The 23,416-nt window shown below is 35.3% G+C and overlaps 1 protein-coding gene, 2 long non-coding RNA genes and 1 pseudogene across 10 annotated transcripts in view; 2 read left to right on the top strand and 2 right to left on the bottom strand.

Annotated features, from left to right (window-relative positions):
- Positions 1-23,416, bottom strand: part of LOC137244361 (homeobox protein 2-like) — a 664,619-nt gene that overhangs the window by 301,130 nt on the left and 340,073 nt on the right. For 6 of the 8 annotated variants that reach the window (XR_010950927.1, XR_010950926.1, XM_067773278.1 and 3 more), the window contains exon 4: positions 22,295-22,479. The exons of 1 other annotated variant lie outside the window; for it this stretch is intronic. Coding sequence is in view for 4 of the 7 variants with exons in the window: in XM_067773278.1 (XP_067629379.1) it covers positions 22,295-22,479 (185 nt within the window). In the remaining 3 variants the exon portion in view is untranslated. Of the gene's footprint in view, positions 1-21,175; positions 21,244-21,314; positions 21,593-22,294; positions 22,480-23,416 lie in introns of those variants that run through there. One more of the 8 variants, XR_010950928.1, reaches the window with a different exon arrangement.
- On the top strand, positions 6,973-14,234 carry LOC137246683 (uncharacterized). The gene is made up of 3 exons (XR_010951643.1): positions 6,973-7,076; positions 13,297-13,498; positions 13,779-14,234. It is a non-coding gene; the product is annotated as an uncharacterized lncRNA (long non-coding RNA).
- On the bottom strand, positions 14,790-17,588 carry LOC137244363 (probable Ufm1-specific protease 2; annotated as a pseudogene).
- On the top strand, positions 17,599-20,817 carry LOC137244364 (uncharacterized). Its single transcript, XR_010950930.1, has 3 exons — positions 17,599-18,357; positions 18,414-18,561; positions 18,626-20,817. It is a non-coding gene; the product is annotated as an uncharacterized lncRNA (long non-coding RNA).

Here is a 23,416-nt window from a genome sequence, read left to right on the forward strand (position 1 = left end):
TTTTTTCATACGTGGCATTTTTTCGAGCGTTCTAAGAGTTATGCCAAAAAATAATTTCTTAAAATGAAATTTTTTATATTGTAATTGAAAAACTCTTTTGGAAAAATAAAAATTTATATTATATATACATTTTTTTATAAAAATATTTGTCTGTAGCGCATTATTTTGATTCTGATTGGATCCTACATTCAATGAATTTGAAAACAGATAAATTGGGTTCAAGTCACACATCGGAAAACTTGCACAACTTTCTTCTGGACTCCATAGAGGAATGGGGAATTTCCGGAAGAATATCAGCTGTAGTGCACGATAATGCAAAAAATGTGACAAACGCGGTTCGGAATTTGCAAAGCAAGGAAATAGGCAACGTGGCTTGTGCAGCACATACGCTGCAGTTAAGCATTAAAAAAGCCATGGAGATGGAAGACTGTAGCAACCTCTTAAAAAAGGCATCAAATTTAGTAAGTGCCTTCAACCATTCATCGAAAAGAACTGCAGCACTAGAGAAACACCTTGAGCAACTTGGAAAACCCGCACTGTCTCTAATACAAAGTTGCCCCACAAGATGGAATTCCAGTTTTTATATGGTCGAGCGGTTAATAAACCTGAGACCATCATTGGAAGCAGTGCTCGCAGATAGAGAATTTTTTGATGGTCGAGCGGCCCAAAAAATTGAAGTTTTTGAGGGCGAATGGCTGAAGCTAAGTGACGTCTGTAATTTGTTGCAGCCTTTAGAGAAAGCAACAACTGTGTTGTGCTCTGAAGCTATTATAACAATATCCTTAGTTCAGCCAATTATAAATAGTTTAGTATACAAACACCTCAGACCGAACTGCAATGATTCCAGTTTTGTAATGGATATCAAAAACAAAATTTCGGATGACTTGGTTCAACGGTTTGGGCTTTATACAACGTTGGAAACACGATCCGTCGAACCATGTCACATCGCATCATTCTTAGATCCGCGATATAAGAATTTACTTTTTGAAAGTTCAGAGGAGTTCAGAGCGAAGATATGTGCAACGGCAAAAGAACTATATAAATCCGGCATAAACACGCCGTCAACTTCGGTCGCTCAGGATGCACCAACAGTGATGGATATACTTCTTTGTGGCGACAACATAAACGAAATGCAGGATGAGTACGAAAGATATATTTCAGAGCCTCAGATAAACCACAATTTAGAGGCAAGAATTTGGTGGAAGGATCATGAAAAGCAATATCGCTTACTTTCTATGCTGGCAAAGAAATATCTTGCCATACCAGCTACTTCAGCAAGTTCCGAGCGAGTTTTCTCAAGTGCTGGTAATATTGTTAAGCCTTCAAGAAGTAAACTTAAACCATATCTTGTATCAGCTTTAATATTTTTACACCAAAATAAAAAAAGTTAAATATTTACACAGATTTTAGAACTAAGTCATCATCTACATATATATAAATAAGAAAATCAACTTTATGTGACACTGAAATGAATAATTAAGCAAAGATTGTTTTTATTGTAAGTATGTATATAAAAGAAATAAATAAATAAAATTTTATCATGAAATTAAAAAAAATTGTTCACTTTGAAGGGCAAAGGTTAAGGTTTTTTGCTTTTTGAATGTCTTATAACTCGAAATAAGCCTCAAAATACTACTGATTATTTGTGATAAGTGATTTGTCTTCTGTTCAATACGGAGTATAGGTACCCACACCATCAACAAAAAGAAGATGGTATCCTCATTTTATACTTTCCATTGTTTCGTTTTTTATTTATGAATAAGTTACGCAATGCAGGATATAAAAGGACAATGCTGGTTAATATTTATTGTTAACGAAATTTCCAAGCGCGGCATTTAAAGAAAGACAAAGAACATATACATAATCGATTACAAATCCACAACTAAAAACCGAAGGAAAAGTTTGCCTGAATATTTCCATCTATGTATATGCAAATTTATTTTAGAATTACCTACACGTATGTATTTATGGTTGTAGTACTGTGATCAGTCAGTAGCAGTAGTTAGGTCAGTCATTTCATTCGCAAGCAAAAATACTCAGCTAGTCCAAGCATCAACAAAATTAAATAAAAAAAATAAACATAATACCCACACTAACCGTAAAAGTAGGTGGGATTCTTATTTCATATCACCCTTTGCGCATTTTCTTGAATACATATACATACACATAGAGATACCCACATGCACTTGTATATGAATCTAATTTCAAAGGAATCTGCAAGAATACAACATGTAAATATGTTAGAATATGCTTAAATGCACATTTGAGTATTTATATTACAGCGTTTAACGCGTTCAAGGACAATCAAAATTTTAAGGAGCGGCAAAAACAGACAGACAGCCGTTTTTGAAACTAGTCACTAATTCCACTAGAATTTTGTTACGTTTAAAATTGATTGCTTCAAACTTTATTTTAGGAAATTTTTTCAAAAGTTTTCATTAAGTTAACATTGACCTTAAATAACTTTTGATCCATCAGACTTCGCAAAAAATGTTGACAATGACATGTAAACTTATTTTTTTAATGGTGACCAATTAGATGTTTATACAAACCAAACGATATCAAAACAAACATTTTCCATACAACTTACATACATACATATGTATATATGTATGTATATGGGAAACAAAAATCCCTACCATATTACCATTTCCACACCTGTTTACTAATAAACAAAGTTCTATGATCAGTACAGTTGTAAACGACCCCGATAACTATTTCTAGCTTAAGCCTCAGGCACAACTTTGGTTACGTAAATATTTGTAACTAAATAAATGAATATTAACAAAGCAACCCCAAACAAACAAAAATATATGCATATATGCATCTATACACACATAAATATATGTACGTATAAATATATATGCATGCTCATCTGCACAAGCGATGAGCGTATCATAAACGCAATGTCTTTTATTTTACTATTCCAAGTATCCGGATAGTGCGCACTATCCGGATAGTACTATCCGAATAAAAATTATCCGGATAGTACTATCCGGATAAACGAATAAAAAATCCGAATAAATATTATCCGGATTATTTGAAACGAATAAATTTATTCGTTTATTCGAATAACGTTTATTCGGATATAATTCGAAAATAATCCCACCACTAATATTAACAAAGCAACCCCAAACAAACAAAAATATATGCATATATGCATCTATACACACATAAATATATGTACGTATAAATATATATGCATGCTCATCTGCACAAGCGATGAGAGTAACATAAACGCAATGTCTTTTATTTTACTATTCCAAGTATCCGGATAGTGCGCACTATCCGGATAGTACTATCCGAATAAAAATTATCCGGATAGTACTATCCGGATAAACGAATAAAAAATCCGAATAAATATTATCCGGATTATTTGAAACGAATAAATTTTTTCGTTTATTCGAATAACGTTTATTCGGATATAATTCGAAAATAATCCCACCACTAATATTAACAAAGCAACCCCAAACAAACAAAAATATATGCATATATGCATCTATACACACATAAATATATGTACGTATAAATATATATGCATGCTCATCTGCACAAACGATGAGAGTAACATAAACGCAATGTCTTTTATTTTACTATTCCAAGTATCCGGATAGTGCGCACTATCCGGATAGTACTATCCGGATAGTACTATCCGAATAAAAATTATCCGGATAGTACTATCCGGATAAACGAATAAAAAATCCGAATAAATATTATCCGGATTATTTGAAACGAATAAATTTATTCGTTTATTCGAATAACGTTTATTCGGATATAATTCGAAAATAATCCCACCACTAATACTTACCCATAAGTGACGGAAATACATGTTTATAACTACATGCCTACAGCAGGTTTCGAACCCAACCACTCTTCCTTTCGATGCAACCTCTCTACCTAATATAAAACAATTCGAGTATTAAAAGTACTATTTGATTTATTTAAAGAAAAAGTATTATCATTGTTATAGTGTTATTCGTTTATCCGGATAATATCCCATTTGCACTTTATACCTTTAATATATGTATGTATACATACATTGAAGTCGCGCAACCTGGGTATTTTTATTTGATCGCTTATAACTTACGTAGTTTTGCATCGATTTTATTCGATGATAGCTTATCTTTTTTCTAATTAAACAGAGCTTTACGCAAAGGAAAAATATCTGGATAAAAAGTTGTGGTTTTGGAATATTGCCCTCGCAAAAAGTAATTTTTTTCATATTTTTTCATAAAAAAAAACAAAAATCTGAAATGATAAGCTAATATCTCGAAAACTGTCTGGTTGAGCAAAAAACAATGTATGATGTATTCATAGAAAATTTTATCGTCTTTCCGATTCTGTAAACTTTTTTGCAATTGCTTTACTGGTTCGTCAGATATACGTAATTAAAGGGAGCCATCTTTTTGGTTTTTTAGAATAACGGTAAATTGCAAATATCTCAAAAACCGTACCACAGAATCAAAAATGAACTCAACTTTCGAAATCAGGGGGTGATTTTACATACGAATTTCATAACGGCGTTTCTGGTAAAGAGAAAAAGTTGAAATTCGTGGTCCAGTGTAACCTTCACGAGAATTATAACTTTATGTGAGTTGCAAGCGTTTAGTACACAAAGTATTATTTTTTATTTAAATGTTATTTACTTTATATAAGCAACATAAGCACGAAAAGAACTGTAAAATTCTAAATGATATAGTTTGAAAACTGTTTTTTAATATCAAAAATACATTTTTTTTGATAATTTTTATAGCCTTATACGTTTATGTTATGTTAATTTTATATCGTAGCAGGACTATGGTTAGCTCCGCAAAACAGTTCCTTGACAACATTGTAATGGTGGAAATATGACGGGTTCAGGAAACTGTACTTGGTGCAGGATACAAACTCTTTGAAAAACCCTTTACATAAATGTTCATTAACAGATTTGAATTAAAATTTCAACTTTTTGAGCTTTTCCTAACGGTTTTATATATATATTTTTTTTTTTCATTTTTTTGTGTGTAAAATTAAAGTGTTGCCAAGGGACCAGTTATAAATAACCCATCTCAGGTCTGCTATAGAAGTCCTGTTAACAGCCGTTTCCTTTTTGACTATAAATACAATCAATATAAAATGCATGCGGAACTACCCATAGATGTTGCTCCTAACCAAATATGTGACTAATTTCGAAAAAGCCATATTATATTTTGCAGCAAATGCAGCGAAAATTTAATTTTGAATTTTTTCGTGTTTTTCTATTTTTTTGTAAATTATTGAAAATAATTTTTTTGATTGTCATTTGTTACATTGACAATAAAATTCGAAGCTCTTAGCAAAACCGACTGGATTTTGCACTCGATTAGGCATTCAATAAAGCAATAATAACATTATTAAGAATTTTTATTTTGTATGAAAGATTGAGTTCAATTAGGCCTTTAATGTAGAAAACTTCATTAATTACTTCATTAAGCCTATGTGTGAAATTGGCATAACACCGACATATAAAAGATAATTTCATGAAAAGCTTCTTGACATATATATAAAAATTAACATAAAATACATGAAACCGCTCTACATTTCTACAAATATTACTTTTTGTCTCAGATATGCCGATATTTAGAATTAAAAAAGTTATTTTGTCAAAACTTTTTAGACGGAATATAAATCTTTGAGTTTACAAAGTTTCTAAATTTTTAGCGTACAACCTTTTTCAAGCAACCCTGTTATGTGAATATGCACACATACATACACGAAATTTCAAACATTTATTTCAACGTTTGTACATTGGTACATTGTGTAAAAGTGATATTTAATATAATTTTACCTACAATTACTTGGATTTCAATACAATTCAATACTAATATATTCTTTTATTTCTTTTCTCTTCCAGATCTTTAGAGGCTAGAAAGCAAACTTATTGGGTAGTTATTCGTATGAAGTGTTATATTATGTATTTATTGTCAATTTTTAAAATGTACATTTATGTGTGTAATTTTAATAATACTTACTTACTTACTTAATTGGCGCTTAACCGTCTAAACGGTTATGGCCGTCCAACAAGGCGCGCCAGTCGCTCCTTCGCTCCGCCAACCGGCGCCAATTGGTCACACCAAGGGAGTTTAAATCGTTTTCCACCTGGTCCTTCCAACGGAGTGGGGGCCGCCCTCTACCTCTGCTTCCATAGGCGGGTTCCGATAGAAATTTTAATAATATTTCGTTTTATTTCAGATATCAACACTATCGGGTATAATAGTGCAACAATTTGGTAAGTTTTGGTAGAAGTCTAGTTGAGGGGTCTTCTGCTAATACGCTATCGAGAGAGGTGTCAAAAGATGCGTATTGTCCTCTACAACAATAATCCGAAGGCGGAAAAGAAATATTTTATCTCTGTCCGGAGATATTTGCAGTTGAAGTTGGTGATTCTCATGTGGTTGCTGTAATGTTGTTGTACCCACAAAAAAAATTGTGAACATAAGTGTTTTGTGCGGATTTAGTTTTGGTCTCCAAACTAGTGTTTGACCCACCCAGGGTAATTTTTTATAAGCGCGGCCGAAGCCTGCCAACGCAGAAAGGTAATCTGAGCAAAAATACTGTGGATACCACCCCCGGTTTCGGAGGCACCCGCGGGTAATTTTTCGGTTTTTCGTTAATATCTTTTGAACGAGTTAAAATTTTTATTTTCCGCCTTCGGATTATTAATACTGATGTCAAGACGCGTCGTTTGAAACCTCTCGATATTTTTGGACGCGTATTAGCAGTCGACCGCTCAACTAGACTACTACCGTAAGTTTTAAAGACAAATATCGTCGCCAACATGGCCAACATGGTTAATGTTTTACTGCTAAAACTCGTCCAAAAATATCGGGAGTGTTGTCAAAAGACGGGTTCTGGCCCCGGACCTCGAATCAAAAAGCAAAGGTGTCAGAACTCAAAATAAAAAAGAACCATTTTTTTTATATAATGAATTGGTCTGGATTTTGAAGTTAATCTATTTATTTATTTTTCTTATTCCAGACTAAAATGGTTAATAGAGTGTGCATCGTTGGATGTGGATTATGAGTTCCACTACATGCCTTTCCATTGGAGGCAGAAATGTGAGTAGACTATTAATGTTTAAATTTGTTCTATATATTATACAAATTTTTACCGGTAAAAGTCTAGTTGAGGGGTCGACTGCTAATACGCGCGCGAGAGAGTTGTCAGAAGACGCGTATTGACCTCGACAGCAATAATCCGAAGGTGGAAAAGAAAAATTGTATCTCTGTCCGGAGATATTTGCAGTTGAAGCTGGCAATTTTCATGTGGTTGTTGTAATGTTGTTGTGCACTGAAAAAAATTTTGTGTACAAAGATTTTGCACGCATTTAGTATTGATCCCACCCCATGGGTGGACCGGCCAGGGTAATTTTTTATAATCACGGTCGCAGGCCTCCAACGCAGAAAGGTGTTCTTCTCAAAAATACTATGGATCCCACCCCCGGTTTCGGAGGGACTCTCGGGTCATTTTTCGGGTTTTCTTTAATATCTTTTGAACGAGTTAAAATTTTTATTTTCCGCCTGCGGATTATTGTTGTCGCGGTCAAGACATGTGTTCTGACACCTCTCTGCATTTTGATTCGACGCATATTAGCAGTCAATCCCTCAACTAGACTTTTACCTTTTTGCCAAATATATTTTATAAATTGTCAATTAAATTCCATACCATACCATACCATAATACCTGTATGACACTACTTTATTTTGACTCACCCACTCAGCGTTTAAATGATTAAATTTTGAATTTCCCATCATATAAATACAATTTGATTACTCTTTCTGACTAAATAAGGAGTTATCATACAATTGAACAAAAGAAATAATCAAATATGAATACTTTTGATGATCAAAAACTGAAAACCAACAAAAAGAATAACCAAATAGTCTTACCTTTGATGATCAAAAATTGAATATAGTTTTTCAATCACATTTTGGAATCATATTTGAATCAAATGTGTTAACTTTAGGTGATCAAAAATTTATAAGCATTTTTCATTCAGCTTTCTGAATCTTTTATGAATATATTTGTTGACTGAATAATGAATTTTTGTTGAAACTAATTAACATAATACAGATCTGGCATCACCATGCGGTATAGACAAAATTGTCTCCACTTTATACTGTATCTATATTCCTATTTCCTCCTTTTCTTCTTCCGGTGAATTATAATAAAAGAGAACACATTGAATTTAGACTCTGCGTTTAATTGCGACTTATATGGAATCCATCACAGGTTATGGGCCCAGCACGCTTCCACTGCGCCTAGGAAGTGCACATAAAGTCGCAACCGCAAAATTGAGTCTCTAAGTGTAATTCAAAAAGCAGAATCGTAAGTTGAAATCTTTTCTTCAGTATACACGTATTCATTTTAACCTTCGCACGTTGGCGCACATCATTTGCCTTATGCAAGTACCCGAGAGCTTTCGAAAAGCTCATACCGTTTAACTGCGCACACGCCAAAAAAAAATAAAGTGTTATACACATAGAAAAAGCTCACTCCTTCGCAAGAACAAAATCAATCGCTAAAAACACAGAGCAAATTGAAAGCCAATAGAAGTATACAGAAAATTAGCACAGTTGTACGACTGACAGCCAACGAAAAGTAAAACAGAAGAAACAAAGATAATTACAAAGACATCATAGCAATCACAAAGTGAAGGTAAAAATATAGAAATAAAATAGAAGAAAAATATGAAAAACTTGGTGAAAAACTAAGCAAATGAAGAGTGAAGAAAACGAGGAACCAAAACAAAACAGCCAAGCAGAAGAAGCAAATCGTGAACAAATCGAACCTCAGCAAACATCAGTGTCAAATTCAACGCCAGTGCTGAAATCCAAAATGAGCTTTACGACAGTGAAAATTGAACCACTTTGCAAAGATAACTTTGACACCTGGAAAATACAGGTACAGGCTATTTTGACAAAAAATGATGCGTGGAAGTACGTGAATGGTAGCTGTGTCAAACCAGCGTCACCACCCGCAGCAGTTAGTGAATGGGAAGACAACGATGCCAAAGCAAAGTCTGACTTGGTGCTATCAATGAGCCCACCCGAATTGCAGCAAATAAAGCACTGTCGCACATCAAAAGACATTTGGGACAAACTGCATTCTGTTTATCAATCGCGCGGGCCAGCGCGAAAAGCTATGTTACTTAAGTCACTCATACTGCACAAAATGTGTCCTAATGATGACATTCGGGAACATCTACGAAAATTCTCCGGTATAGTCGACAAGCTAGTAGAAATGGATTTAGTTGTCATAGAGGAGCTTCTGACTGGCCTGCTCCTGTACAGCATTCCAAACGAATTTGAAACCTTTAGAATCGCCATCGAGTCTCAGGAAAAGCTACCGAAATTAGAAATCCTGAAAGTGAAACTGCTTGAAGAGTTTGAGGCACGCAACAGAAATGGCACGGCAACGCATGGAGATGTCTTATACGCGAACAGAAGCAGCGGAAACAAGAAACCCAGCAATTATCAGCATTCAAACAATTCAGATCAAAAAGGGGCCACCTTTAAGTACGCATGCCATACTTGCGGAAAGATTGGGCACAAGGCCAGGGAGTGCAAATCTAAGGCATTTAAAAACAAAGGTCAGAGACGAAACCAGAATGATTCAACGTGTAATGCAGAAGAGGTGGTTTTAGGCGCAAGCAACGTTCTGGCAAGTGACAAATGGTGCCTCGATTCGGGTGCATCGTCCCACATGTGCTCGTCTAACGCGAAATTCCAATCCCTTGAAGAATCGACCGGCAAGACATTAGCTTTAGCCAATAATAGTCTGACGAAAATAGCAGGCCACGGAATAGTAAAGGTCACGTCAAATACAGGCTGCAACGTTACACTTAAAGATACTCTATACGTACCGGACCTGCGTACAAATTTATTGTCAGTGTCAAAAATGACTCAACACGGTCTCGACGTAAAATTTACAGGAACAAAAGCCATCGTAACAAATAAATCGACAGGCGCAAAAGTTTTCATAGCAGAGCGTGAAAACAACTTGTATTACGTCGAAGAACAAGCTGAATCGGCAGCGTTAGCCAGCCCTAAAATAACGACGCTCCAGGATTGGCACGAAGCATTCGGCCACCTAAACGAAAAAGACCTCAAAGCAATCATCGAAAAAAGAAAAGTTCTCGGCGTCAACGCAAACACTAAAACGAGTTTAACAACGTGTACTACCTGCATTCAGGGAAAGCAAGCTCAGCAACCATTTCAAAAATCGAACCGCACTACCAAAGACATTCTAGAGTTAGTGCACAGCGACGTATGCGGGCCCATGAAAACACAATCATTCGCAGGGTCGCGATATTTCGGCACGTTCATCGATGACAAGAGCAAATGGTGTACAATATATTTTTTGAAACACAAAAGCGAAGTCATAGATAAATTTAAAGAGTACAAAAGTTTGGTCGAAACACAGTCAGGCAAAAGAATAAAATGTTTGCGCAGCGACATTGGTACCGAGTACACATGTAACGCTATGAGAGACTTTTTGAAAGCCGAAGGCATACGGCAAGATTTTACTATTGAGTATACGCCACAGCAGAACGGAGTAGCCGTGCGCAAAAACAGAACCATTTTAGAAATGGCTAGATGCATGTTAATCCAATCCCGCCGGCTTATTGGGCAGAAGCTGTCAACACGGCGAATTATTTGCGCAATCGTTGCCCATCGCAAAGTTTAAATGGTGAAGTACCATACAAAATATGGACTGGGAAGGCCCCACATGGTGGTTACTTACAAAAATTTGGCTGCATTGCATACATGCTAGACAAAACGAACAAATGTAAATTTAAATCAAAGTCGATAAAATGCATATTCGTAGGCTATTCTGAAACGTCGAAAGGTTACCGCCTGTGGGATCCCAACTCTAGAAAGATACGTCGCAGCAGGGACGTCGTATTTACTTCGCAGAATAAGCCAGATACGTACGAGGAATTTTACACAAACGATATCGAAATGCAATTGCAACCGACACCGAATAAAACAAATACACAGATCGACGTATGTCCAACAGAGCAGCCACAACCAAACGAAGAAATAAAGGGTCCTCCTGCAGTAAACGACATCCGAGCAATGAAACGAGGGAGAGGTCGCCGAAAGAAAATACGGACCAAGTCGCGTGGCAGACCACAACATGGTACCGGTCATCGAAATACCCTCGAGTGACGAAATTTCGGCAAATGATGAAAATGCACAAATCGAAGATAGTCCTTATAGCACAGCATTGATACAAAGTACAGATCCAGGAAACCACGCAGAAGCACTCGCTAGTCTCGAAGCAACCGAATGGAAAAAGGCCATGCTAAAAGAATATCGCACACTTCTCGCAAACAATACATGGGAAATAGTAGATCGTCCTATTGGGAAGAAGGTCGTAGAATCAAAATGGGCGCTACGCACCAAATACAAGTCAGATGGAAGCATCAAAAGCAGGAAGGCTAGGCTTGCAGCGAAAGGCTTCACCCAGAGAGCCGGTATTGACTATAGCGAGACCTTCGCACCTGTAGCCAGGCCTAACACTATCCGCTCAGTTATGGCCATTTCTGCAGAAATGGGTTTGGAAGTCCACCAACTCGATTTTGTAAGTGCGTACCTTAATGGCGCCATTGAAACCGAAATTTATATGACCCAGCCCGACGAATTGCATAAGGTAGTAGGTCACACGGAAAGCGCCAGATATGCTGAAAATAAAGTTTGTTTACTGAGAAAAGCAATTTATGGCTTGAAACAGTCAGGCCGACTGTGGTACCAAAAGCTGGACAATAAATTACAGAGCATGCACATGACGGCATCAAAAAGCGATCCATGCCTGTACATACATCGCGAAAACGGCACCACTGCCCTAATCGCCATATACGTTGACGACCTGATTGTAGCCTCGAACAGTAGGCAAAAGTTAACACAAATAAAAGCTGAACTCGCCTCCACGTTTGAAATGAAAGATTTAGGCCCGATAAAGTTTTGCCTCGGAATCGAATTCAACCAATGCCTAAAATCGAACACTATTACAATGAGCCAATCGAAATATGTTGCACACTTACTAAAAAGGTTTGAGATGAACGACTGCAAACCAGTCAGTACGCCCGCTAACTCGAGCATAAAACTGTCTAAAGAAATGTCGCCAAAGACAGAAGAAGACGTTCGTTCTGCAAGTAAGTTGCCATATCAGAACCTAGTGGGATCACTTATGTATCTCGCCGTATCAACAAGACCAGACATCGCCCATGCAGTCAGCGTGTTAAGCCAATTTAATACCAGCTACGGAACAGCACACTGGGTGGCAGCAAAACGCGTATTGCGCTATTTAAAGGGCACACAAAATCACGGGATCTGTTATACTCGCACCACTGGTCCTTCATTAACGGGATTTGCTGACGCTGATTGGGGATCTAACGTAGACGACAGACGGTCATACACCGGCTTTGCATTCACATTAGCCGGCGCAGCCATTAGCTGGGAATCCAGAAAGCAACGAACCGTGGCTGTCTCGAGCACCGAGGCTGAGTACATGGCCATCTCCGACTCAACAAAAGAAGCCATACACCTGAAACGTTTGCTGAATGAAATATTGGGCAAAGACCAACCAGTAGTTATCTTCAATGACAACCAGAGTGCCGGCAAGTTAAGCAAAAATCCGATATTCCACAATCGCACGAAACACGTCGACATCCGTCACCATTTCGTCCGAGAAGCCGTCGAAAGAAAAGACATTACCATAAAATACATGAGCACAGAGGAAATGCCCGCAGATGTCCTGACAAAAACCTTGACTTCAAGCAAGCACCTCAATTGCGTTAAAAACCTAGGCATAAAACCAATCATTTAGAAACTTCGGAATTTTATGATTTATATACATATGTTTGTACAAATTGAATCAGTAAGCATAATGCAATGTAAAAAGTAACCTGTATGCATATGTACGTTTATCTATTTTAAATCAACTCATTGATGACGTCAGATCTGAGGGAAAGTGTTGAAACTAATTAACATAATACAGATCTGGCATCACCATGCGGTATAGACAAAATTGTCTCCACTCTATACTGTATCTATATTCCTATTTCCTCCTTTTCTTCTTCCGGTGAATTATAATAAAAGAGAACACATTGAATTTAGACTCTGCGTTTAATTGCGACTTATATGGAATCCATCACAATTTTAAACTTGATAAAATTTTACTTTTCATTAATTTATTTTTTTCACATACACATATTTTTTCAATCATGAAGCTAAGACAAAATATATAACAATTTTATTATTTATGCAAAAGATATTCTTCAAGACAAAAATAATGTAATGCTGCTCGTGGACGAAGATTTCCCCAACCATTTTTCCTTCAGCTTCCCAGAAAATACATAATGATTGGAGAATTCAACCACGTCAATTTCCACAAGATATGCAAAAGCCCCGACAGTTTGCACCTCTGGATATGCAGTGTAGTAAAGATATTAAAAAGCCACCACCAAATAAAAGTAAGTACACTTTTTTTAAATAAAAGCAGTAGATATTTTATTTATATTCGGACCGGGATTGCCTATAAAATCCATTAGTGCCTTTGTAGTTCAAAAACTTACCTCCAGATTCGATTTCTGTTCGCTAACATTCGATTTGTTTCATGTATTTAAAAATAGTCTTACCTCGATTTCTTGACTGTCTGAAAAAACGAAGTCCGTTTTATGGCCTTCCAGAACTGCAGCAAATTTTTAATCATTATATTCATAAAATCTGTTTTCTCTTCCTTACTTTAAATAGGTATCGCGACTTAAATGATGAAGACAATGCGGCAATGGAGTCAAATTTTGCTCAGGTACAACGTGAGGAATATATTAGCAAGAAAATTGGTATACAAGAAGATTTTGAAGATATGAAACTGGAGGCAATGGAAAAGCAGCGCAAAGTGATGGCGGCAAAGAAATGAAAACTGAAATAATCTGCTCTATCGTTTCCCCAACTTAGTAGTTGGATCCGTACGTCAAGCTTTGCGTGGTGGTATCACGGCAGATCAAATTTTTAGCTATCTTGAGCAGTATTCTCATCGGAACTTGAAATTAACTGAAACCGCGATTAAATCAAAATCTGTGGCTCATTAAAGCAGTTTGTATGTATATGTATAATTTTTAATAAAAGTACCTACATGTGTGCTTAATATTTCAAATGCTCTTCGTACTAGCCATTTTTAATAAAGTTACAAAAACATAAAATCGTAAAATAAACAGCAATTTTTGACCAAGCATACAGTTTTCTAATTTCAAATCTAATATCTAATATATATTATAAATGGCAAAGTTTGGATGTTTGGATGTTTAGATGTTTGGATGTTTGTCCAGACGTTTGTCTTTGTGACTCAATCACGCAAGAACGGCTGGCCGGATTTGTATGAAATTTGGCAAGCATGTAGCCAATAGTCTAGAAGGATCTACTAGCTATATATTTTTCAAAAGGGGCGTGGTCTCCGCCCCCTAGGTACAGTTATAATTTAATTATTATATTTTTTTGTCTTTGCGACTGAATCACGCCAGAACGGCTTCACGGATTTTGATGAAATTTGGGACAGAGATAATAGGCTACTGGCGATATTTTATTCGAACATGGAAAGGGGGAAGGGGGTCCCACGACCCCTTCGAATAATTACTTTTTAACAATTTTTACACATTATAACTTTACTTATACTGACTTTCACCTATATTACAAACTCAATGGGTGAAATAAGTCGAGGACTTACAAAGTGAGCAGTGATACACCCCCCCCCCCTCCTTTCCGCTCTCGTGCAAAATCTATAAATTGTGATAAATCAATGTAAATGTTGTCCTAAAATCAATAATTTTTGGTATCGGGCTCATACAGATCTAGATCTAAACAATTTTGGAAAAACGATCAGTGGTACTCTCCTCCTCCCGCCATCCGCCCTCCTTCAATTGTTTTTATTAGCACGCTTTTATTAGCTTTACCCGTATGTTGCCTTATTAACATGGTTTTATAAATATCTTCACCCTATTTGTAATCCCGTTTGGGTCATATCGAGACCCTTCCGGGATCATTTCTTGATGGTTTTCGGGATCCGTCCACGATCCCGCCGGGGTCATTTCAGGACTTTTTCAGGACTAATACGGGATCATTTTGGGACCCTTCCGGAATCATTTCTGTATGGTTTTCGCGATCCGTCGTGGATCCCCTAGGGACCCTTCCTGGATATTTTCGAGAACCGTCCGGGAGCCCGTCAGGGTCATTTCGGAACTTTTTCGGGACTATTTCGGGATCATTTTGGTACCCTTCAGGCATCATTTCTTTGTGGTTCTCTGGATAAGTCTAGAATCGTGTCGTTGTCATTTCGGGTTTTTTGGGACTATTCCGGGAACTTTTGGAGACCCTTCCGTGGCATTTCTAGATGGTTTTCGGGATCTGTCCGCGATAGCGTCGGGGTAATTTCGTGGATTTTTCTTGATAATTTGGGGATCCTATCAGGTTATCAGCTCATTTAGTTCTTTTCTTACTCAATTACAAAAATAAAATGTATTAGACAGAAACATCTTTTTAAACAGATAACTTGATAAGTAGGCTAATGTGAATATCCCATATATTTATTTTTCTCCTTGCGGACGGGGCCCGGGTAAAGGCTAGTTCACTATAAATTATTAACACCTCACAACAAAAATGTATTACCGACAATATACATATAAAACTAAACATTGTAGTATTGAACTAACTTTGAGACGGAGAATCTTTCATAGTAAAAATGTATTCATAAATATATTCAATTGAAGTATTTCGTATCAATTCAAGCCCTTTGTTTCAATAGATTCTAATATTTAGTACCATGTAGTTATATTAAAACTACAAAAAATTGGGATAATCCCAGTTTTTACGATTTTTCCCTTTAACCATGTAGCAAGTAATGTGGAATTAAAAAGTGAATAATAATATGAAAACAGTATTTTATGCTACCAATTCGCCATTCCAAAAGTTCTCTTGAAAAAAAAAAAATGCATTTTTCGCAAATTTTAAACGTAGCGTCTCATTAAGCAAACAGATTGATTTTGAAGTTTTGCTGTTATAGGTATCTCAATCGAAAACGGAAAAAGGATAGGAATTAGGAGAGCGAAGTTTTGTTTGAATCGACCATTAGTTTTTGCAGACGAGTTGTATAGGTATTCCTTCCTTATACGTTAAAAGTTACATACGAACTTAAATAGAATGAAAGTTCACATAGTTGAGGATTTTAAAAATCTGAGAACGATCAACAGGTGTACCTCTAGCTGCTCTTGCTAGTTGGGTCAAGGATATTTTACAAACATAACTTCGAAAAGAAGGGATTGAATTGTACTTAACATATGTATACATTTGTACATAACTGCAAAGTTTTCTAAAGTAGTTAAGTCGCCTTATGAAAAGTTCTTCATATTTTATTACTTGTCTAAAATTCATATATTAGTGATAAGCCTACTGTCTGTCCCCTTAAATGTGGAATAAATCTTAAGTATTTTTTACGTAAGTCGATTTAAGCTACTTTAAAAAAATTTCGCAGACAAACACAACATCCAATTCAGCGCTCATAAAACATTATTGGCCTCTGAGGCATGCATCGATTATAATAGCTCTTTTCATCCCAAAAGTCTCCTTCCAACGACACCAACTTTTTGCCCTCTTAAATCATCGCCACCCGTGTAATGAGGATCCAATATCACAAATTTTACTTTTCCTGTTTGTGAGCAGTAATCAATTCCGATAATAGTATGTGCCAACACACCACCACCTATCACAAATGGTGTACCTTGTGTTTGGAAATGCATAGCTAGGTCGGAAGCTAACGATGCAACATCGACACCAGAAGTAACATGATAATGATAGTATTGATAGTTTCCTTGAATAAGATATTGTTTGCCATCAAAAACATCACTAGGGCGCAACCCAATATGTGTGTTCACTAAGGGTGTTGATTCTCCCAATTCATTACGGAATATACAGCGGTTTGCACGACGAAAATATGGGCGTGTTACGGGTAAGCCAAAATGATCATCATCCGATACACCATCCAAGCAAGAGCAAGATAAAGTGAAGAAATTCCTGCGTTAAATTTTTCATTTAATTTAAAAAAAGGAACTACAGTACTAAATACATACCTGACGAAAAAAGTGATACCTAGAGGGTATAAGTAACTGTGGCTTTTCTGTAGTTTCTTCCAGCTTTTCCACCATAATTTGTTAGAATAAACGTAGCGAACGACATATGCTCTCAACAACTATATCATACAGTCGGCTTACTTTTGTATTTTTGCAAAGCATAACCATTGCTTCGATTGCTAGTGGTACGCAAACTTTGTCTTCTTCTCGTTTTACACACTTAGCAACTGCCGGTGGCGGAGTATCTATGTATGCTGCCGTTCCCACTGTCTGCGATGTTTCGTTCTCGTGTCTTGGAGCGAAACACACTGATACTTAAAATATCAAGAAAGCTTGCTAATGGTAAACTCGCAGTTCCGCTTTTCTTTTTATTTTTCTTCTCCGCATTTTCGCTTGTACCATCAGCACTGCTGATTGCTATACTAACTGCCATCACTAAACCAGTTATGAACCCTGCAAAAAATCATGCGATTAATCCCTAAAGGGATTGATCCCCGATTGAGCTCTTTTGTCTACAGTTGGGCATAATTGATCCCCTTTAGTCTCTTTTGGGTACAGTTGGGATTAGTCAGTTTGAAATCTATGTAGCCCTTTTTAAGATATATTGAAAACAAATCAGCAACGAAATGAGGAAAATATAAAAAATTACAGGTGATGGAATCGAATTATTTAAGAAAAATTGTTGCGCCCTATACCGAACTTAAATTACTAGTACTTACCGACCACGCCGAAGTAAGGGTTAAATTTTCGGAGAATGTTTTTCATCCTTTTTGAAAAGTGGGCGAACAACTTACTTCAAACAGATTTTGTGGCTCGATTAACTCTTCGATTGTGCTTCTGCCATGAAAGTTTCTCAGCAAAAAAGTCATCTGCCTAAGCAGATGCGTTCGGAGTCGGCCAAAAACGTTTAGGATGACCAGTGGGAACAATTAAAAACAGCACACCACATATTGGAAGAGAAGCGGATATTTACCGAGAAAAAACACTATTATTATTATTTTAGTAGAATATATAGGATCATACTCAACAGTAAACTTGGCTGCTTGCGGGTTAACATATAAATTGCATGTTCTTTTAAATTTGTACATAATTGTCGTCAGTTAGTTCGTCAGGAAGTACAAAATACACCCGTCGTAAAGTATTTTCCACTTTGTGACGTATATGAGATGCAGCAATTGGGCGAAAAAATTACATCTTCTAACAGAGATGTATATGTAAGTTAAGTGTCAACTTTTAAATACTTTTTAAATACCATTCGTGCCTTTTACAGGAATCTACGATTGCATCAATATTATGCAACAATGTCAAAAATTTACCACTAATTATAAAAACATACGTGATAATTGCTTTGAATTTGGACGGGACTCACGGCAAAATTGGGCTGAAATCGTTCCCAAACTTGTATAGCGCATTGGCAGGTATTTACATATAACCCCTTATATAAATACATTGTTTTTTGAATTTAAACTTTTAAATTTTTAGGAGCTGTGTCTACACTTCCTTTTAAGGGATTAACCCCCGAGGATATGCTCCGAAAAGGATTGCAATTTGCCAAGTCAAAACATTTTAAGAAGCTTCACCGACAAAAAAAACAGGGGTCACAATTATAACAATGCATTAGTACAACAATATGTCAGTTGATCGACATTAATGCATACATTCTTTTGACTTGACACTCTTCTGCACGGCAAATTGGGTTGAATTCGATTTGCCATCACCTTATTCTGACAAATTCGTCATACATATTTTAGAGGGTTGTCTATCATACATAACTACATTTGAATTCTACTACGATCGGAGTAAATTTTACTATACGTTTACAAATAATAACTTTAGAAGCCGCTGCCAGAATTTTTTAGACAAAAAGATTTACGGTTCGAGACCAAAACTCTTAAGTTAGTTTTATGATATATAATAATTTTATAAAAAGTATAATAATATTAGGAGCTTTCGTTTGTCCAAAAGTTGTGCAAAACAACGCTCATTTAAGGCAACAAAAAATCTTGTTATGAATTATTATTTTTCGTTTTTTTTTCTATGATTTTATTATGTACCGAATGTACATATATACTTTATTACTGTGTGAATTACTTAAATTTGTGTTCAATACAAAAACTTTGGCCACACTTAAATATTAAAAAAAAAATTATATACAAGTAATTAATACAAATTTTACACAGGAGATTAATCTTTATCCAAATTCTGAATCATTTCATAAGTGCTTTATTGAATGCCGAATGTAGTCAAAAATTTGGTACGTTTTGCTTTATTGGTCGGATTTTATTGTCAATGTAACAAATGACAATCAAATTTCATTATACCAAATTGTGATTCGATTAAGTTTCGGCGTGAAGTCGATATAATAAACATATATCATTTTATATAACTTTGTGGCTATAACTTTTAAGTTAATTTTAAATTTAAAAGTTTCTATACTTGTCCATATAAATGCATATCTTTTAAAGATAGTAAACAAAAAAAAAAACTAAATTTTAAAGAGAAACCCTAAGAAACAGTTTCGTAGTCATATATATAGTATTCCTGTGTTGCTAATACAAAATGCTCACAATGAGTTTAAAATTCTAAATCAAAACAGTACAGCCTACAAAATTTTTGTGACTGTAGCAGCATAAGTGTGACAAGAAAAAATTTTAATTAAGGTACATTCGATTATTGAATACAAAAACTAAAATATTTAAACAGCATTGTATCCGCACTCTGATTTTATGAGTGTACCTAGTCTGAAGTAGCAATATATGAGTAGGTATTATATACATGTATGGTAGTCGATTAAGTTTGGGCTGATAAAAATTTGCCGCGTTACTTGACATTTACTACATTGACAGAAAAATGTTAATCGAAATTAATTATATATGATCAATTCACTAGGTCTCCTATTGTCCTATGTACTATCTTTTTAAATACGACTCTCGTGAACACCACATCCTGTTGTAGATCGTATTTAAGTATATCCGTAAGGAGGGTCATCTGTAAAAAGCCTGTAAAAATCTAAATGTATGCTACCGCTTATCCTTCTTTAATGAAAATTCTTTGACATTTAAAAAAATAAAAAACAAAACAATTTATTTGGCAATAACTTAGTACATCTGATATACATAGGCTGCTGAATTGTAGTTTTTTATCCAAATTTTATATAATAAACAACAACAAAGCACATATGAGAGGTTTAAAATCATAGCACATATGAGGAATTTAAGACCTTGTGAATTATCTAATAATTTATTGCAATATTTACAAAAATATTTTTTGTTCTTTCCCATAAATTTATAAGCACAAAAAAAAAAAAAACGCGCTAAAATGTTCACTAAATGAAACCAAAAAGTTTTGTCAAGCCACACAAAAAGAGTCCTGGTCAAGTTTCAGAGTTGATAAGAGTTTATTTTTAATTAAACAAATGAATGAATGAAATAAACTAGATAAAAATGAGATCTAATAATATATTAATATAATTTCAAAATAAATAAAGCCATCTATTATTAAGTCTGATCAACTGATGTCTGAAAAAAGTTTAAAGCTTAAGTTATTTCTAATTAACAAAATGCTTGTGTTTTACTGAACTGTTTTAATGAGTAGCATTAACGTAGTACCTGCATAAAAATTATAAAAGACTGAATTTTTAAACTTGCTTATTTCAATATAAACCGAAAATGAAAATAAAACTAATTTTAATTATTGTTTTATTTTTAAACGGATTACATCGGTGAGTATGTATCATTTTACTACCATTGGGGTGAAAATGCGACTGGTCCGTATTTGAATCCTTATTGGGCCGAAAAGGGACTACTCTCTTATGTTCCCATATGGGTACAAAGGGGATTGGTCCCATCGATCCCTTTCGGGTATAAATGGGTACAATTAGTCTCTTCATAGGACATGCTCAAACAAAAGGGAACAGTTGAACTCATACAAAGAGATCAAAACTGGCATTGGTCGCATACTCCCTTGCGACTCATCCCGGACTCATCCTAGACTAATCGCATTTTTTGCAGGGAAGGTATCATTGGTAATACCCTGGTCCTGGGCTCCTGAGCTTGTCAAAAAAAATTTTGTAGATTCCAAGCAAAAGGTTAAGCTGCCACCTGAAAGAATTTTCCGCAAAATATGCATTTCTCGTCGTAAATCCTATAATTAAAAGTTAATGAATACTTACCTCCACTCTTTGCTGTGAATACAAATTCAGACAACATTTCAGTCTTGTGAAGCAGAAATCTCGATATAACTGATCTGCTTCGATTACTTCATACTGCTTCCATTACTTCATAATGCTGCTCCTCCAATTTACTGTGCATAAAAACTGATGCAGGGAGTCCCACAAGTGTACCCAGCTCGCAGTGCAATAATATTGGATTGTCTGTAATGTCCGCATCTTTTAATATTTGTCCAATCTCCGAGTTTCACCAACCCACATAGATCCAATTCTGCTGGAAACTTGATTTGGATTTGTTCATAATCAAATAGCCGATTGTGAAAAATAAATTAACTTGCCAAATAAAAAAGTATAAATAAATGTTTACAAAAATACGCCATGTTGCATTTTCAAGTTGCTTTTATACACATTGTTGCATTTTCAAGTATTTTTTAAAGTCTTTAAAACGTTAGTGAAAGTTTTGCAAAAATAAATTGTAACCCGGGTAAAACTTAAGTTAAACTTCAAAAAATGTATATATAATTATATAATTTATATTATAGACCTTTATTTACTTGCTATTTTTAAAGTTTTTGAAAATATTCAAAATCATTTCACCTTTTAGTATTACTTAATTATTTTTCACTATCGAATGCAACCCAGCGCAAAACTGTTGTCGCTGAGACCAAAAATGCGACTCTAGACCTAAGATTTCCATCAGGTGAGCGAGACTGTTTGTAGTTTTGACGTTTGTCGCTTAGTGAACACACTTGTCTAGGTACACTATGATATATCACATACCATTCCTTTTACCTGCAGGGTTACTATGAGTTAAAAAAATAACTTGCTTTTCTGAAAATGGGGCTAAGATGTCGGATCAGTCTTCTATAGGTATTTTCATTAAAAAAACAATGTTTTATTAAAACACTTTACTTCAACTGCCTGCTAAGCTTCGATTTACAATGGTATAAGTCATTATCTAAAAAGTTAAATGCAATACTTACCTAACATTAAAAATGCTGCTGTAAAATGTGAACTCGGAGGTCCTGAAAGACCATTTGCAACCAACGCTGCTCCACCTAAAGCACAAGCAATGCCTCCAAGTGCGACAACAGCAATTACGGCACGCAATGGTGGCCCTGCAAACAATTGACCACAACAATCTTTTCCAGACCGTTCTGAGGGTGACCTAAAAGTAAGCAGAAAATGCCGTGTGTAAGTATAAAAATGTTTCCGACAACAACTATAATAATGAATCGAAATGGGCGATAACGATAATACCTATGTGTAATCGATTGCGCCCAAGTTCACGATTTCTCTCCCTTTTATATTCAGCTCAGCAAAGCATACCTAACGGTAGTTTTTAACGGCATAAACAAATCAAATCGAGATAAAAAAAAAGAATTTTATGTTACAAAATGGTCAGGGTGAAAAAGTAAATAATTTAGCCATGCGCATTCGTCTGTGAACACGATACATTTGGAGATATCTTATTGAAATTTGGTATTTTAGTTCCTGGCGCAAGATAGCAAGAAAAGGAGGTCCTAAATGTTCTTAATTACACCATCAAAATTTAACACGCTTTTATTAGAACAATTAGGACTGTGATATAAACTGTAAGATTTAATAATTTAGGTGTAAAGTTTTAATGTTAAAAATATATAGTTATGTACAATATGGAATTTTTTTGTCGCAGACGAAGAAGCCTAATTATCGTTAAAGGTTACAATTAACTTATAAAGTGTTATATTTCATTACAGTCAACTTATTTTTTACTATTTAGTTAATTTTATTAACCAATAATAAAAGCTTATTTTTAAAAAATTTTTTTTTTATTTTTTTTTTTACTTTTTAGTTCGTTTTATTTCCAAGTAATAAAATCTTGTTCTTAGAAAAGCTTTTTTCTTAAGTTTAATTTTTTTTATTCATTTTGTGCCCACGAGTTGTTATGATATCCATCGACTGAGTGTGCAACAGGCACATTCAAGAACAAACGAGCAGCAGTGCTTGTGACAAGGTGCAATGACCACGGCGTGTGCACTGGCGTTTAGGCCCGGAGCTTCAGCTTCGTGGATTCTTTAACGTGATCACTGCACAGCACTACTCTCCCCAGTCAATGGTCAGAC

This window comes from Eurosta solidaginis, chromosome 3 (assembly GCF_040869045.1).
Source record: "Eurosta solidaginis isolate ZX-2024a chromosome 3, ASM4086904v1, whole genome shotgun sequence".
Classification (NCBI taxonomy): domain Eukaryota; kingdom Metazoa; phylum Arthropoda; class Insecta; order Diptera; family Tephritidae; genus Eurosta; species Eurosta solidaginis.